The following is a 17,928-nucleotide window of genomic DNA, read 5'->3' as shown; positions in this document are numbered from 1 at the left end:
CACCTGCCTTATTGAAGCTGATGCTCAGCTGGAAAACATGTTCTGTTTCATAGCGAGTCTTTGAGTATGGGAAAGCCAGCAGGAATCCAGGTTGGTGGTATAATTATGCTCCCCACTGGTTTCCCTGAAAATTTCAGTACCACTCAGCTGAGCATCACTTCAAAGAGGGCTGCAGAAATCCAGATTTGGGTGAGAGCAACACATCCCTCTTTCTCCCCAAGCTACCTACCTGCCTTTGGTCTTTACTAAGCTGGAGGCATTATTTCAGTACAGAAGCAGACTTTTCACAAAGACAGCATCTTGTCACAGGGACCAACACTCCAATGGTCTTTCCTTTGAATGAATCTTGCTTTGGAAAAGCTGATCTGAATATGGAGGAGTGGGGAGAAGTTATAGTGAAGACAAAGCGTCTTTTATGATTACAGTCACATTCCCAGTGCAAATCTGTCATGGGAATCTCCCATGCAGCCGTTGTTTCAGACAGCCTTCCTCTGATATACAAATATATATACTCAAACATAAGAAGCTTTATGGTAATGCAGACGGTGTCTAGCCAAGCTGGCAGCTTTGTAGGATATTTCTAACAGGAAAGACAAGACCATGCCATTTAAAAATTAGGTACCGTAAACGATACAGATCCTCACTTTCTGTAACCGCTGATATAAAGCTCAGTGAGACTGATGAATGCTGCAACAGAAACAAGTAAAATGGCCTATGTCACAAAGCTCACTAAAATATTTTTATATGCTAATGGTTTGTATGAGCAGTACAAAAGGGCATTCTGTCCATGCAAGAACCCTTTGCACAAGCAACACTAGATTGAGCGATATAACCACTACTAGAGAAATGGGCCTGTTGAGCAGGCCTCTCCATGTTTTGGCATGCCCAGCAAGAGGAACACCACAGAAACAAAGGATATCAGTGCCGTGTGCTCCAGTGAATGATTTCCTTCCCACGCATTCTCTGGATAAGAAACCCTGTTTTAGCCTATACATTTTAGCCATACATTTTCATCGCTGACCTCAAACAGGACCATCCTCAACAACAGCACCTAACCTGAAGTGAAATATGAACAGCCATGCAGCCAAGCACATGCGCAAATGATATACCTGAAGGTTGAGCAGCTGCAGGACGAACCTGCATCTGTGCAAAGATGGGGTTTCTTCAATATTTGATAGATTTTGAGTGCTCTCATATCAAATACAATCACACAAGTGGAATGGGACGGTGTATGGTAATTTAAGTACAGCATCTCCTTAAAAAAAAATACTTCCTTAGACAGTGACCTTCAATACCAAGACTGAGTTTTACACGAGTGACATAAACCTCTTTCAGAAGGAGCTTGTAATGGAACTGCCGGCGTAACCTTAGCACTTTAGGTATGAAGGGAGTAATTGAATTTTGTAACAATGTAACTCCTCCATTAAGTCATTAAGTGGATTGCTTCAGTCTGTCTGACACATTTGGTAAGTACTCCACGAGTGGTTAAGAATGTCGTGAAAATAAAATCTTTTTTTCCCTGTGATTAGCAGGTTTTATATTGTGTGCCAAGCTGCATAAAATTATTAAAATTTCCTTCAATGTTGTGTCACTTTCTACATGCTTATCTAAACATGAAGCTAAATTTCTCTTATAAAATTTGATGGCCACTTACCAAACTTTGAAAGTTGTCCTAATTAAGAATCCTAAACGTTTATTTTTTTTAGGTGGGGGGAGGTAACAAAGTAAAATCCAGCCCTTTGCTCTTATGATTTGCTACCACGAAGGACCACATATATTTTGCTGTTGCCTATAAAACCTAAATTGTGTCAGTATGAGGCTCTTTCTTCTCACCCCGTAAATTTGGGGTCAGGGACCTGTCAAGGGTTGGATGCCAGCCATAGGTAGGGTCACATCCAGTATGGGGCAGGACAGCCCTTCTTTCACCCTTTATCTTCTCCCCTTTTTCCTCCCTCCTCCCCTCTTCTCCTAGGAGAGGGTCAGATCACCGCTGAATTTCCCAGATGCTTGCCTGACCTGAGCACTGTTGGAAACAGAATGCTAGGCTAAATAAACTTTGGACCAATCCAAGAAGGCAGCTTTTATTTTTAGGTTCAAGTCATCTGTGCATATCTAATCCTTCCTTTGAAATTTAGTGAGGCAGCCCAAGCACACAAAGTTGTTTGGACTGAAAGATGACATCACAAAACACCCCAAATTTCACAGCGGCACAGCACCCAGAGATCCAGAGCCCTCTCGAATAGAAGAGTTTCTCCTTTTTACATACTACTTGAACAACCATGGGAAATGATTAAAGTACTGAAGCGAAGCAAATGAAAACATAGACTTATGCAGATTTCATGCAAATGATACACTTCAGTTAACAGAATGATGAAACCCCTCCTGGCAAGTCAACTCAGGTATTGTGGTTATTGGGTATAGATCATAAAAAACAGTCCCTTATGTATTAAACACTGACAAATTGGTCTCATTATGAAGTAGGACTGGAACTGATGGCATGGACTAATTAAATTGCTAGAGCTAAAAAGTATTATGAGGAAAGAAAGGTAAAAATAGCTTATTTGATTCTCTAGTGTCAAATGTTGCCCCAGGAATATTTTATATGGAATGTTCTTCAGCTGCTTATATGCTTTGCATTTTTCTGCCAAACTAATTTTGGGGCCATGAGCCCAGTTAACAGAGTGATAACGATCAGTGCACACTTACATAAGTCATACATATAATAATTTTTATGATTGACTGGATTCCTATCCTGCCCTTCATCAGGAATTATCTCATGAAGTGTTGCAACAATTAAAAAAAAACCCAGACCAACAAAATACAATATATAATTAAAATTATCCAGCATAATAAAGTAAAAGGTAAGGCAACGAACACCTGACTATGCGGTTGCGGCGCTCATCTCACTTTCAGGCTGAGGGAGCCGGCGTTTGTCCACAGACAGCTTTCCGGGTCATGTGGCCAGCATGACTCAACCACCTCTGGTGCAATGGAACACCGTGACGGAAACCAGAGCGCACAGAAACACTGTTTACCTTCCCGCCACAGTGGTACTTATTTATCTGCTTGCACTGGCGTGCTTTCGAACTACTAGGTTGGCAGGAGCTGGGACCGAGCAACGGGAGCTCACTCCATCATGGAGATTCAAACCACTGACCTTCTGATTGGCAAGCCCAAGAGGCTCAGTGGTTCAGACCACAGCCCCATTTGCATCCCTGATCCAGCATAATACAATCAATCCATTCAACTGTCCCACCCTAGATGCCTACGACTAGGAGGCGCCTTAGAATGCAGTGATAACCACCAACTTGAGTAGCTTCAAAGAAGGATTAGACAGATTCATGGAGGATAAATCTATCAGCGGCTGCTCACCATGATAGCTATGATTGGCCTCCATGGTTGGAGGTAGTAGGCATCGAAATACCAGTTGCTGGGAACCACAGGAGGGGAAAGTGCCATTGTACTGTGTGCCGTTGCATTCAGAGCCTCGTGTGAGCTTCCCATGCGCATCCATTTGGCCACCCCAATATACAGTGGTACCTCTGGTTACGAACTTAATTTGTTCCGGAGGTACTACTTCCAGTTTAGCGGAGTTGTAACCCGAGGTGTTTGTAACCCGAGGTACCACTGTACTTGGTTGTTGTTATACTCCCCCCCCCCCCAAAAAAAATAAGCAATACGAGATGCTGATGTGTTATGCTAGACAAATGACTGTTGAAATAGGGGCGTGTTGTTCTGTGCTGAGTAACACAGAACTGTTCATCAGGCAGAATCCGAGCAGAGAATTCTTCAACAAGCAAAAAGCGTCCAGGCACCAGGCAGGAATATAAGAGATCCTCTCTTGGGGCAAAGGGCTACCATTGCATCTTTTCGAGCTCAATGATTCCAGGGCCACATAGTACTCTCTATTTGTTTTAAGCAGAAAACAATGGATGTAGGAGAAGAGCCCTAGAGAAACTTTTCACATTTACTGCCAATGGGAGATTAATTAATACACTCATTACACTTGAAAGCCTGGATGTACCTGGGAACACTGAGATACCCACAGTGCCATCAGTGGTAATTTAAAAATCAATTTCTCTTCTGTAGTAATTAAATGTGTCCATTTAAACAGATATAATTGATAGTGCCTGCAACTAATTTCAAAGCAGGAACCCTTCAGGGATTCTAGCGATTAACGGATATGGCTTCTGCTTTTCCCTTCAAGAACGGAACAGACATGGCAACTAAATTGTTGATTGTGGACTGTTGGTTGAACTGTCTGTGACAGATGCCACACATTAAAATGCATCAGGTACTATAGACCTCCTTCTGGAAATAGACTTCCATTAGAGCCAAATGCAACAGACTAAACAGGCTACCCAGTGCTCCTATCCATCACAGGCAACATGCTCCTCTTTCAGGCAGTATTTACTGCGTTGATATCCTACCTTTCCTCCAAGGATCTCAAAGCAGTGCTCCTGGCATTCCTAACCTCCATTTGATCCTAGTGAGTGGGCCATGACTGAGTGGGGATTTGAACCTTGGTCTCTTCTGTCTCGCCGAAGAATTGATGCTTTTGAATTATGGTGCTGGAGGAGACTCTTGAGAGTCCCATGGACTGCAAGAAGAACAAACCTATCCATTCTTAAGGAAATCAGCCCTGAGTGCTCACTGGAAGGACAGATCGTGAAGCTGAGGCTCCAATACTTTGGCCACCTCATGAGAAGAGAAGACTCCCTGGAAAAGACCCTGAAGTTGGGAAAGATTGAGGGCAGAAGGTGAAGGGGACGACAGAGGACAAGATGGTTGGATAGTGTTCTCAAAGCTACCAGCATGAGTTTGACCAAACTGCAGGAGGCAGTGGAAGACAGGAGTGCCTGGTGTGCTCTGGTCCATGGGGTCACGAAGAGTCGGACACGACTAAACGACTAAACAACAACAACTCCTCTGTCTTAGTACAGCCGTGTAACCAGGGTGTGGGGAACCTCCAGCCTGTGAGCTAAATCTGGCCCATGCAGGCTGTTCCCCCAGAAACCTGCCCAACCTGGTGCCAGATCTCATCTCAAGCAGTTGTGATTCCTGCATTGCAGAGGGTTGGGCTAGATGACCCTCGGGTCCCTTCCAACTCTACAATTCTAAGACTTTATGATCCCTTTGTGGGATTTTAGCTTATGCAGTGAATAAATTATTGACTCTCTGTTTATTTCAAACGCTTATTTCTCACCTTTCCTTCAGAGTGCTCAGGCCGACTAATGACCAAAATAAAACCATAAATTAACAATTAAAAACTAAGCCTAGTTTGGCACAGCACAGCACAACAAAGACAAGGGATGAGTAAAGCAGTCTTGATCTCCTCTCTGGGAGCCTGCACGCTCATGCTAAGCCATGATTTGGCTTTGTGTGACATGTGAACTGAGTCAGCATTATCAATATATAATAGTGTAGAGATGTCAACCTGGCGTTACTAGCAACCAGCTGGCAAAAAAACTTAAGCATCTTCCTGAACAGTATTTGTATTTACCCAACAACTAGTTTTATAGTCTCAGATTTGCTATATTTGCTCCATACATTCTCCTACTGACATCTGTTATCTCATAGGGCAGGGGTCGGCAAGGTTTACCTCGCCTGGGCCGGTTCACTCCAGTGGAGATCCCTCCATGGGCTGGATCATGTGTGTGCGTGAGCGCGCGCGGCCGCAATTTTCGGTGCCTCCGTCTGCACAGACACAATTTCCAGCATCTGCGTCTGTGCAGATGCAATTTCCGGCATCTGAGCATGCGCAGACGTGATTTATGGCACTGCGGAAGTGAGTCCCCACACCGCACCGGTTTAGCACGGCGGATGGGGACTTGCCGAGCGGGCGGCTCAGTTTGGGGGTGGCTTGTGGGCTGGTTAAACAACCCCTGTGGGCCGCTTGTGGCCCATGGGCCTTAGGTTGCCTACCCCTGTCGTAGGGGCTTGAATTCATCCCCTAAACCTTGTTGAAAGATGTCATCACAATGCATAGGTGTGGTTTGTGCAAGAAGTTGGCATGATCACCATCTTTTGATCTAGCTGCCTCCATACTGCCTGAAATAAATCACTGCATCTTGTAGCATGGCCAAAACTATTTAGGTTCCCTGTGCCACTCCACTGCTCCCATCAAACTCCCCATCACAGGCTTATATCATTTGATCAGAGTGCTTAAATTTTCCCATGGTAAGCTGCATGGTAATTCATCAGTTCACTATTTGGATAGGGATTCTAGCTCTCATTGATTTTCCTCCCTCTAAATCCCTGTGCTTCTGGCAGCAGAATAAGTAAAAAAGAAAAAGCCAAACAAAAAACACTCCCTATATTTAGTGCTCATAAATATTTTTTGGCTGTGTTTCTTGCTAATTTAAATTCTTCTGCAAATAAATTTGGGGTGGCAGTGTTGTCGCTTGATGTATGTTCTGCTACCTTGCACTAGCCGTTATTTAGGATATCTGCAAACAAGAGGATTTGACTTGATTTCCAGCACTGTCAAACTAAAGAATGGTGGATACGCACAGGCAATAAATTCTATGCTTTCCGAACACCTGCTAAGGACAGTTCTCGGGAGATGTGACTTCTGAATTTTTTTGAAGATGATTATCATATGCTTAGGCCTGTAAATTATGCCTGCAGGGTTTCCTGTCCTTTTCCTACTGTGAATTTTCACACACTAGCTGCAAACAACACACCTGTGCCCTCTTAACAAAGGGCAGAGAATAACTGGGAGTACAGTTGCTGTGTTTTCAGCTATTTCTTTGTTGCAAGATATTTGAGCAAGCTCTCAAATGGATAACCTGATTTCATGGGACTCAAACGATGCGTTGCTTCTGATTGATTAATCCTTTGCTGCCGGACAAGATGCTACTCCTCTTAATACTTCCTCTTGCAGATGGTTGGCATCAATAAAGGCTAAGTGATGCTGCACAGGTGAGACATACGCTATGGGTCAGACCCTGCAGTCCTTCTGTAGGAGAATCTTCACTGGATCAGCAAGGGATATGCTTTTTAAGTAAGAGATTTAAGTTCAAGCCACAGTGTAATAAATAACAGTTGAAAGAGCTAACAGGGTTTCAGAATCCACTATTTAGAGCATATCTATTCTATATTTCACAGCAATTTCAAAAAGGCATCAAAAGTGCACTTGTGTTGAGCTGTCACACATTTTAAGATTGGATTTTCCCCTCCCCCCAAAAGTGCTCCTCTTATTTATTTCTTTCAAAGACATTTCAGTCATAAGTTTTCAGGCATTGCAAATTATTTCACTGTCCCAACTAACAGGGTGGGAGGCTTAGTTTGGTCAGAACTGAATATATGCTTCCAGAGTTAACACTAAATTCATTACTTCTGATAAATGAGCCACCATAGCGGCTACAGGGCTGTGAAAATTTGTGTCCTGGGCTCTTTAGAGTCATCTACCCATGTACTATCTGAAACCCAAGATTGGTTGCCAGATTGTTTTAATAATAATAATAATAGTTATTATTTATACCCCGCCCATCTGGCTGGGTTTCCCCAGCCACTCTGGGCAGCTCCCAACAGAATATTAAAAACACAATATAACATCAAACATTAAAAACTTCCCTAAACAGGGTTGCCTTCAGATGTCTTCTAAAAGTCGGATAGTTGTTTATTTCCTTGACATCTGATGAGAGGGCATTCCACAGGGCGGGAGCCACTACTGAGAAGGCACTACCGAGAAGGCCTGGTTCCCTGTAGCTTCACTTCTCTTTTTTTTTATATAAATTTTTATTGAGGTTTCCACACATTTTTTAACACAACAAAGAAAAAACACAATAACAAACAAACAAAAAAAAGACAATATAGAAAATACAAACAAAAAACACATATAGATTCAATTTTTACTTTCTTATAGCTTACTTTCCCGACTTCCTCATACCTCCCCTTTCTGTATTCTAGTTTCTGATTAATTTGTCAGCAAATCCTTCCCTTACTTTTAGCTTAATTTTAATGTTATTCATTTTCTTTAAATTATCCCTTACCGCTATTAACTCCTTATTTTATAATCCAGCGTCATTTTAACAATCATTAATTTTACAGTATTTCTTTAGATAGTCCTTGAATTTTTTCCAATCTTCTTCCGCCGCTTCTCTTCCTTGGTTTCGGATTCTGCTCGTCATCTCTGCCAAACCCATATAGTCTATCACCTTCATCTGTCATTCTTCCACGGTGGGTAGATCTTGCGTCTTCCAGTACTTTGCGATGAGTATTCTTGCTGCTGTTGTAGCATACATAAAGAATGTTCTGTCCTTCTTTAACACCAATTGGCCAACTATGCCCAGGAGAAAGGCCTCTGGTTTCTTAGGGAAAGTGTACTTAAGTACCTTTTTCAGTTCATTATAGATCATTTCCCAGAAAGCCTTAATCCTTGGGCACGTCCACCAAAGGTGAAAGAATGTTCCTTCAGTTTCTTTACATTTCCAACATTTATTATCGGGCAAATGATAGATTTTTGCAAGCTTGACTGGGGTCATGTACCACCTGTAAATCATTTTCATAATATTCTCTCTTAGGGCATTACATGCCGTAAATTTCATACCAGTGGTCCACAACCTTTCCCAGTCAGCAAACATAATGTTATGACCAATGTCCTGTGCCCACTCAATCATTGCAGATTTAACCATTTCATCTTGTGTATTCCATTCCAACAGCAAGTTATACGTTCTTGCCAAATTCTTAGTACTGGGTTCTAACAGTTCAGTCTCTAATTTTGATTTTTCCACCTGGAAGCCAATTTTCCTGTCCATTTTAAAAACTTCCATTATTTGATAATAATGAAGCCAGTCTCTCACTTTCCCTTTTAGCTTCTCAAAACTTTGCAATTTTAATCTGTCCCCTTCTTGTTCCAAAATCTCTCCATATCTCGGCCATTTGGCCTCCATATTTAGTTTTTTAAAGGCCTTTGCCTCCATTGGCGACAACCACCTTGGAGTTTTACTTTCCAGCAAATCTTTATATCTAGTCCAGACATTATATAATGCTTTCCTGACAATATGGTTTTTAAAACCTTTATGAGCTTTAACCTTGTCGTACCACAGATATGCATGCCACCCAATCTGTAGCTTCACTTCTCGCAGTGTGGGAACTGCCAGAAGGACCTCATCTGAGTGATGGAGGTGGAGATGCTCCTTCAGGTATACTGGGCCGAGGCCATTTACGGCTTTAAAGGTCAGCACCAACACTTTGAATTGTGCTCGGAAATGTACTGGGAGGTCTTTCAGGACCGGTGTTATATGGCCTCAGCGGCCACTCCCAAACACCAGTCTAGCTGCCGCATTCTGGATTAATTGTAGTTCTGGATTAGATGTTCCTGGAGTACAACTTCCACAATCCCTGACCATTGTCCCCAGGCTGATAGGAGTCCAAGAACACTTGCATTAAGCTGCCTTTGAAAGCCAGCCGATATGGTAGACAAGTGCTACCAATGCCGTCCGTCTTGGGAGCAAGCCACACTGAAACAGAGAAGGGAGGACTTTCTCTCTGACGAAACATGCACCAACATGCAGAAGGAAGTGCTGAGGCGCATGGGCAGGCTTGTACTGCACAAGCACACAATGAAGCAGCACCCTGGAAGAGACCATGTTCTGCTTCCCGCAGGGCCTGGGGCCTTTTGTGCAAAAGGAAAGACTATTCCAGTAAGCATGCGACTGGTGCTTCCATCTCTTTCTAGGAGTGGAGTGTAGAAGCTTTATGTGTTTCCTTGCTTTTCTGCATGCGCACTGCTGCATGCGCATCTAGAAATGGACACTTGGATATACAGGTTTCACAACGGGAAGAGAGCTGAAGGAGCAATTTGTTGCCTTTTCCAGTTTTGGGGACTGGTGGGTTAACAAAAAAACCACATATTTGGTAGCAGGTGCATCTGCTAAGGTGCAAGAAACAATTTTATTGTTGTTGTTATTTATTGGACTTGTTAGTAGCTTGTTGCTTAAGTAGGTCTCCCAGCGACTTACATTTAAAAATATAAATATAAATGCATTATACTATAAAGGAAAAAGTCATACGAAACATCAGTTAACATTGGTATAATTCAAAGCACCCATAACACTGGTAAAAAGGTAAAGGGACCCCTGACTGTTAGGTCCAGTCGCGTATGACTCTGGGGTTGCGGTGCTCATCTCACTTTACTGGCCGAGGGAGCCGGCGTTTGTCCGCAGACAGCTTCCGGGTCATGTGGCCAGCATGACTAAGCCGCTTCTGGTGAACCAGAGCAGTGCACGGAAACACCTTTTACCTTCCTGCCGGAGTGGTACCTATTTATCTACTTGCACTTTGTGTTTTCGAACTGCTAGATTGGCAGAAGCAGGGCTGAGCAACGGGAGCTCACCCCATGGCGGGGTAGCATCTCACAAAACCACAGGTCATGGGTCCTGCCATAAGCTGTCTTATTTCTGCTCATGTTACAGCAAACATCAGGGAGAGGGGGCAGAAAAAAGGCATTGTTTTTTCTGTCTTTCCACCCCTGTTGCAGACTAACATGTCACAATTTTAAAGAAAACAAAGCATATATTTAAAACATTTTCTTTGCACGGTTTAGAGAGACCCAGTGGAGCGTTGGTGGTTCCAGCTGATAGGCTTTATTTTTGCCAAAGATTTTGACAAAATATGAATCATATAGCTTGATGTACAAAATGCTAAAATTTCACCAGGGTGTAAAAACCAGCCAAATATCTGGGGGAAGGCCATATATATATGTGACATCTGCTACAAACAGTTTGAAACGGCATCCAAACTATCTAGGTGTTATCTTATAGGCACTGGCCCGAAGCCATAGGAATGTCATGCTAGTTGCAAAACTTACAGGCACTTGGTCCATCTGGAGAGACATTGGCTCACCCATAAGGCCCCTTTCAAGTGTAACATTTGTCACAAAAACTTCAAACATTTAATTGCACTCCAAAGACATCAACAGCTTCACAGTGAGAACATCTAGGGTGAGGGTGAGCAAGCTGAAAGATCAAAGAGTGCCAAGCAAAAGAGACAAAAGAGACTTGGGTCATGGGATGTTCTCTTTGCCCAAACATTTTACAGAGAAAGAGAAGTGTGTGCAGCATCTGCGCACCAGATCTGATTATCTGCATGATGCCAGAAGAGGGACGAGCATGCATATGTGCGAGACTCTCAGCAAGATATTTCGTGCGCCATCTAAGCTGAATAGACATCCACACTATTGCACATCCACACTGCCCAAAAGCCATTTAAGAATGTGTTAAATCTTTTTGCCAGTTGACACACCAGAAAATATCAAGAGATGAAACCCAATGAAGAGAATACTTCTGAATGTTCTCTTTGTCATCAGGGTTTTAAACCCCAGAACAAACTTCTGGAGCACAAACAGTTTTATGCTCTGAACATTACTGTGGATACTGCACTGGAGAGAGAGTCTTAGGAGCCAAATGCTACAGACAGCATTGGAAAGTGCACAGAAATGTATTGAAACTGTTACTGCATATGACATCCATTAGGGAGATCAGCTGGGTCGTCATCACTGCATTTATGTTGTAGCAGTGCTCTGAGTGCGAACAACATTCTGAAACAGAACAGATGTGCAGTTTGCACAAATGTGAAAGAAGTATAAGAACTCACAAGTATCAGCAACAGGTGAGTGGCTTTACCACTGCGAAGTCATAAAAAAAGTCTTTGAGGAAACTCAAACATGGTCGAGAAAATGTCTCTGAATTTCTCTTTTCATACAAGAAAAAAAATGGGAAAATTGTTGGGAGTCATTCTGCAAAGAAACAGTAAAGATGTTAGTACCTTTAAGAACTGTTTCTGTGAGCTCTGGGTACAGCTGGTCAAGACTACAAAAGGAGGAAAAGTTGCAGTTTGAACTTTACCTGCAAGGAAAAACACCCACAAGCTTTGTTGTTTTGTAATAAAACCTTTATATGGTTTTACACGGGTCTCATGGTGTCGTAGTTTCTGTCATCTGCCACCAGAGGAAAAAACCCCTCTAGAAGTCACAATTTGGCTCCATCAAGCAAGCAGAATTCTGGACCCAGGAAGCTTGGACATTTGCAAGAACAATCCAAAGGAAAAGATGTTTGCTCTGGCATTACCCTAGCAAGAGCCTCAAGAAACCCATTATTTAGAAATTAATCAGAAAGGTATGCTGTGAAAGTCCGCCATGGATGATTCTATGCATTATAAAGATGACTCACTTTATGGCTCATGAGATGATAGTTTCTTTGATAACGAGAAGCACTTCAATGCACTCTTTTAGCATTCAGTAAAAATATACATAATAGACATAAAGTATGCCAGTGTGACAGATGTGGAAAAACTTTCCTCCTTCTTCCAAGCTTCAAAGACATTATCTCACACAGGCTAGAAACCCTTTGGCTGTACTCGTTATAGAAAGGCATTTAGACAGTCGGCCCATTTTAAAAGACATCAGCTCACCCATACTGAAAAGAGCCTATGTAGAAGCTGCACAAATTTGAAAATTTGAATTTGCTTGCCTGGGAGATTGAATTTGAATCTTCAGCTTATTTTCAGACATCCTCCTTGGTCCTCTAACTTTTGAGAGTCACAGTCAAACCATGTAACTGAAATCAAATTGGAGATAGAACTTTGTGGATGGACTCTGATAGCAAAGATAATTATATTTGCATAATAAAGGGTTGGAAAGGAAGCAAAGGGCTAGTGATGATTTCTCCACCAGTGAAGTCCAAGATAAACCAGCGAAGCAGAAAAGTTAAAGAGGGTTTAATACCATTTAAGACATTTAAAGCACCCTTTAAACTTGAAATCCACCATTAAAGTATGCCAAGCAGAATCATTTTGAATGTTGTTTCTGACAAAATATTCAGGCAAGTCTCTTACTTGAGAAGGCACCACTTTATCTAGAAGGAGAAGGAGAAGGAGAAGAAGACAATTCAGGTATGTCAGAGAGTCAAACAATTCTTGGAAATATAATTGTACAAAATTAGTTGCATATAAAATTGTGCATTCTTCAATTATGGGTGTAGCTGTGGCATGAACCATATAATATACTTTGCCAGGATAGGAGAAGAGGCTGAATTGGCTTGATGGTTAGAGAAAGGTCAAGCTGTTCCATGGCTAGTGACTGGTACATTGGTAGGGACAAATAGATTCCTGGGCTAATTAGCAGCAGTGCTAATTCTGCATCAGGATCCTATAGAGAACAACTGGATCCCAATGATGTTTCTGCTAGCTTGCACAATTTAGGTTTTCTCTGCATTCAAACTGAAGAAGGGCCTTCAAATCCTCAAACTCTGATGTAACATCATATTCCAAAGGCTAAAGTTGGGTTCCTGGCTACCAGGAGAACACCTGTCATTAACTCCCATTGATGAAACATCAACCTATCATTCTGGCTTATTAGCGAACCATCAATTTACAAATTATGGTCTTCCAGCATTTGTAGTGATATGTTTCCTGCCTATCAATCAAATTATTATTCCTTGGGATTTACAAATTAGTGGCAACCTTCCTACTGTTAACATCATTTCCATCTTGAGTTTAACAAATCTCTCAAAAGCATACCCCCAATTTACTTCTATGAGCCAGAGATGAGTATGTTTTTATGGGTGTCAGAAAAATACCTAGGTAGGCCTGTTGAAAGTGCACTTTCATGTATTAGTATTTTTCCCCAGTGTTTTCAAGCGCCTCTGCATCACATATCTGCCTAATCTTGGTTTATTAATGAAGGTTTATATGTTTAAAAAACCCTCAAAAATCACATTTTCTTCACTGGAGTTAAATATTTTACTGCTGAATGAAGCTTCTATATTTCCTTTTGTAATGAACGTTCCTTTTATTGAGCAGTTTTTTTAACTTTGTGTTTGTTTAGTTTCACTTTGAAAACTAAATCTAAGCCTTCTCTGATACCAGCCCAATCGTGTTGAAAGATTGTGGTGCAGATACACTAGTGCATCTATCCTGACCTCTATATTACCACTGGGTACGAGTCTTCCCCAAGCTCTTCCAATAGGCTTTCAAGCTTAGCCGAACCATCCTAGTCCTAAATTTCACCTCAAGTCTTTGTTTATGCAGCTGCCATCACTATTCTTCAACCAACTGTAGCCTACCTTTGGACTAGTATGCTTGTAGCTGTTCTGTGTCAATCTGTTGACCACTTGCAACATGCTGGCAGACTAACCTAATCTGAGCTGGACATTTTAAATTCAAAATACAGCCCTCAGCCTGTTAATCAGGCTTCCTCAAACTCGGCCCTCCAGATGTTTTGAGACTACAATTCCCATCATCCCTGACCACTGGTCCTCCTGGCTGGGGAACATGGGAGTTGTTGGCCAAAAACATCTGGAGGGCCGAGTTTGAGGAAGCCTGCTATTAAAGGATGGCTCCCTCTAAGAATGGGGAACCTGGAGTTCTCAAGATGTTGCTTGGACTATGACCCCATCATCCCTGTGGGGGTTGGTGGCTGATGGGAATTGGGAGACCGACAATGTCTGCAGAGCCACATGTTTCCCCAGTCCTGAGATAAAGAAAGGAGCAGGTGAAGGGCATGTAGAACTTTGCCTTTTTATTCCCACAACATGGTAGCAGTCTTGCTCCTCTTGGCATCGTATTATGGGGAGAATTCTCACATGCCAGATAGAGTGCTGGCTTGGTTAGGGGTGGGGTGTTGGCTTCCCTTCTATGAATATAGTTTGGACATTGGACACATGTGCTGAGAGGTCCTTTGGATGGTGTGAAGAAAAATGGTGGGGGAAGCACCTTCGACACTCAGCCCACCGTATAAGCATGGGCTCAAATGAGGTAACTGGTTCGCCTGAGAATATGGACTGCAGAGTCCTACTTAGTCCAAAATAAATCGTCCACAAAGTTTACTGTGCATTTTACTTACAGATATAGACGGTAGAACATTTTTCAGAAGTTGTCCTGAATAAATATTTATACACAAACCAGAACAGCACAGAAGGCTCCTTTTAAAGTCCTGAATATTTCAGAAAGCATCTGTTACTAAACTGAGGCATCATGTACAGCCAATCATTACTGTTTAATGAGATAAACAAAGAAAGGAACTTCTGCTATGTAAAAAAAGAAAAAGAAAGAAATACACACCATTACATTTGACAAATCCAATTCATCTGAGGGGGCTGAATCCAAGAAATAGAGCCAACTAGTATAATAGTTTGCTAATGAAAACAAACATACACATCCAGTCTTTACAATCAAGAAAAAGATCTGCTGACGTTCTGGTTAGATAGACAACTTCCACATACCTGGTCTAATTTACCTAAGGCCCTTTTGGCTTGCAGTGGGAACTTTCAGTTGAGCATTTCCAGCGCCATAAATGGGAAAATATACTCAAGCTGGATTGGAAAGACTTGAATTACTAACTTGGCAATGGCCTTCAATCCTTTAACACAAATGTATGCAGAGTTGTGGATGCACTCGTGCATTTCCAGCTCACTGTTGCAGCATGACTACTGGCTGGTTTGATGCAACAATAAACAGAATATTTCCCATGGTTCTTGGCAGGACTAGATCCTGGCAGCTGTCTGCAAAATTGGGATCAGGGTGGCTATGAAATTCTTATTGCCACCAATTTCCCGCTGGAAAATGAAGGAAAGGGAACCATAAAAGGTCGGTCTGGATAACCCAAGCATCTTTAAACCCTTTCTGATCAGAATGGAAGTTACAGAACAGCCTTGTAGAGCACATGCTCTAAATGCAAAAGATCCCAGGTTGGGTCCCAGGCATCTTTGGTTAAACAAGGACCAGGGACCTTCAGATTGTGCTGGCCTCCAATTCCAAGCCAGCATTGCCCAGTGGTCTGAGGCAATGCAGGGGCCCAGGTTGTCCAATGATGGGTACTTCCAGACTGTGGCAATTTTCAGGTGGAATTCAATCACATGGCAGCAAATTCAACTTGCACAGTTATGGCAGATTGGGAGGCATTGTGCAACAAACCCATTTCCCCAAAGGACTGGACTTTTTGCCATAAGGCAGGTGATGGGGGAAATTCACTGGGGTTACACTTGCTGCGATGCAATGCCATCAGCCCTTCCTGCATACAGATCAGAGTGAATGCTCCATAAGCAGCTTGTCTGGAAGCATCCAGCCTCTGGAGGGCCACAAGTCTGCTACCTCTGAAAAAGGATCGGACTAGCAGGTGAGGAGGAAGACCTCTGCCTGACCAAGCCGAGCCAGTAGCAGGGGGCCAAATAAGGTCATTTCCTATGTTCCCATCACATTCCAGGCAAGCAGAGGAAGTGTTTACCAATGCTGTAGAGGTTTGTGGAGTCAAGGAATGTCCCAGCCTGACAAGAGAATACCAGCATACGATTAAGTGCTGCCTGAAGGTGTCATGGTCAATAACAATTATGCAAAGATAATACTGTATTCCAGTTGGGCTCTTTTTGTATATGTTTAATTACATTTTAAATAAATAATAAATAAAGCCTTATATCCCACACAATCCAGTTCCAGGGACGGCAGACATATATGGCCTGGTCCCAAAGATATCCTGCAAGCATTGCCACAGGTTCATATGATGGGGGGGGGGGGGGGATTTCATTACAATATACAAACACTGACAAATGCTGTGCTGCATGTAAAGTAGGAAATTATATACAGTAATGACCGGATAAAGCATGGGTAGGCAAACTAAGGCCCGGGGGCCAGATCTGGCCCAATCGCCTTCTCAATCTGGCCAGAATCTGTGTGAGTAGAAAGTGTCCTTTTATTTCAAATGCATCTCTGGATTATTTGTGGGGCATAGGAATTCGTTCATTCCCCCCCACAAAAAAATGTAGTCCTGCCCCCCCCCCACAAGGTCTGAGGGACAGTGGACCGGCCCCCCGCTGAAAAAGTTTGCTGACCCCTGGTAAAGCAACGAAATAAAATCCGTACTTATATTGCTGTTACATCCAACGTCCAGCAGAGGGGAGCAGCAAGCACTCCTGTTAAAATCATTTAAGCTGAAGCCATTGCACGCTGTGGCTCAAAGCTCCTACAGTGATGATCTCCACATTTTTTGGAGGTGGGGCTGGTAGAGCGAAGTAAGGGCATTTGGAGCTGCCGCACAATACCACACCGTAGTCACGCAGATGAAGCGAGCTACTTTACAGCTCTTAGCAGTATACTGTTTACATAAAGCAGTACAGAAATCAAATCATAATATCAAGCGAGCTTTCTCATAGCTAAGTGTCATGCGTATAATTATTGAGATTTTCTGCCTATATTCTTGTGTGTGTCGTGCTGAGTTCAGGGACAGAACAAGCACAAGCTTACTTTATTGCGGCGTGACTTAAACTAAGGGAAAAGCTCCACTCAGGCGAGGACTGGGAGAGAATTATAGGAGCCCAAGCAGGTCTTAAAGCACTAACTTAAAACCATGAGCATACCAACAGTGTATAACGTGTGAATGTGTGTATACACGCACACGCGCGCACACTTTTGTCAGCTGTGGATGACACTTCTTGCACCGGAGGAAGTGGGCTGCAGTCCAGGAAAGCTATCCTAACAAAGCTGCAATCCTAACCCCACTTCCCTGGGAGTAAGCCCCACTGAATTCACTGGGTAGAGAGTAGAGAGGGTATGGATTGCGCTCTTGTCATAGCAGAAACTTTCACCCTAACTTCACGGTAAACGTGAGTTAGGTAACCGCGCGCAGATCGCTGCTGTCATTAAATTAAATTAAATCGGGTTTGCTTCCAGATCAGGATTGCACTCTTCGTTGAAAACAAGCCGTTTTTGACGCGGCCACTTCTCCTCTGAAAGCTGAAATCAAGACACAAAACAAAAGCTCCCTCCACTCTGTTTGCAGCAAAAATAAATCAGATAAATTCCCTCCCTTCTCAACTATTGGGTTGTACGCAGACACCTTGCGCTTTCAACCTTCCCAAGTGTATAATGCAGATCCTAAACACAGGGCAGTGCTGCGCCTGCCCACTCAGAAGTAAACCTGGTTGAGTGTAA

The 17,928-nt window shown here is 42.7% G+C and overlaps 1 protein-coding gene across 1 annotated transcript; it reads left to right on the top strand.

Moving 5' to 3' along the window:
• Positions 1 to 9,419: 9,419 nt before the first annotated feature.
• ZNF770 (zinc finger protein 770) lies at positions 9,420 to 12,466 on the top strand (the record flags this gene model as incomplete). Its single annotated transcript, XM_083754865.1, is given in 6 exon segments — positions 9,420 to 9,650; positions 10,634 to 10,786; positions 10,790 to 10,946; positions 12,239 to 12,289; positions 12,292 to 12,342; positions 12,345 to 12,466. Coding segments are annotated over 6 exon segments (765 nt in total).
• Positions 12,467 to 17,928: the final 5,462 nt, after the last annotated feature.

Source organism: Podarcis gaigeae, assembly GCF_964106915.1.
Source record: "Podarcis gaigeae genome assembly, chromosome: 1".
NCBI lineage: Eukaryota > Metazoa > Chordata > Lepidosauria > Squamata > Lacertidae > Podarcis > Podarcis gaigeae.
The sequence above is the reverse complement of the archived record's forward strand: the minus strand, read 5'-3'. Positions and strand labels throughout refer to the sequence as shown.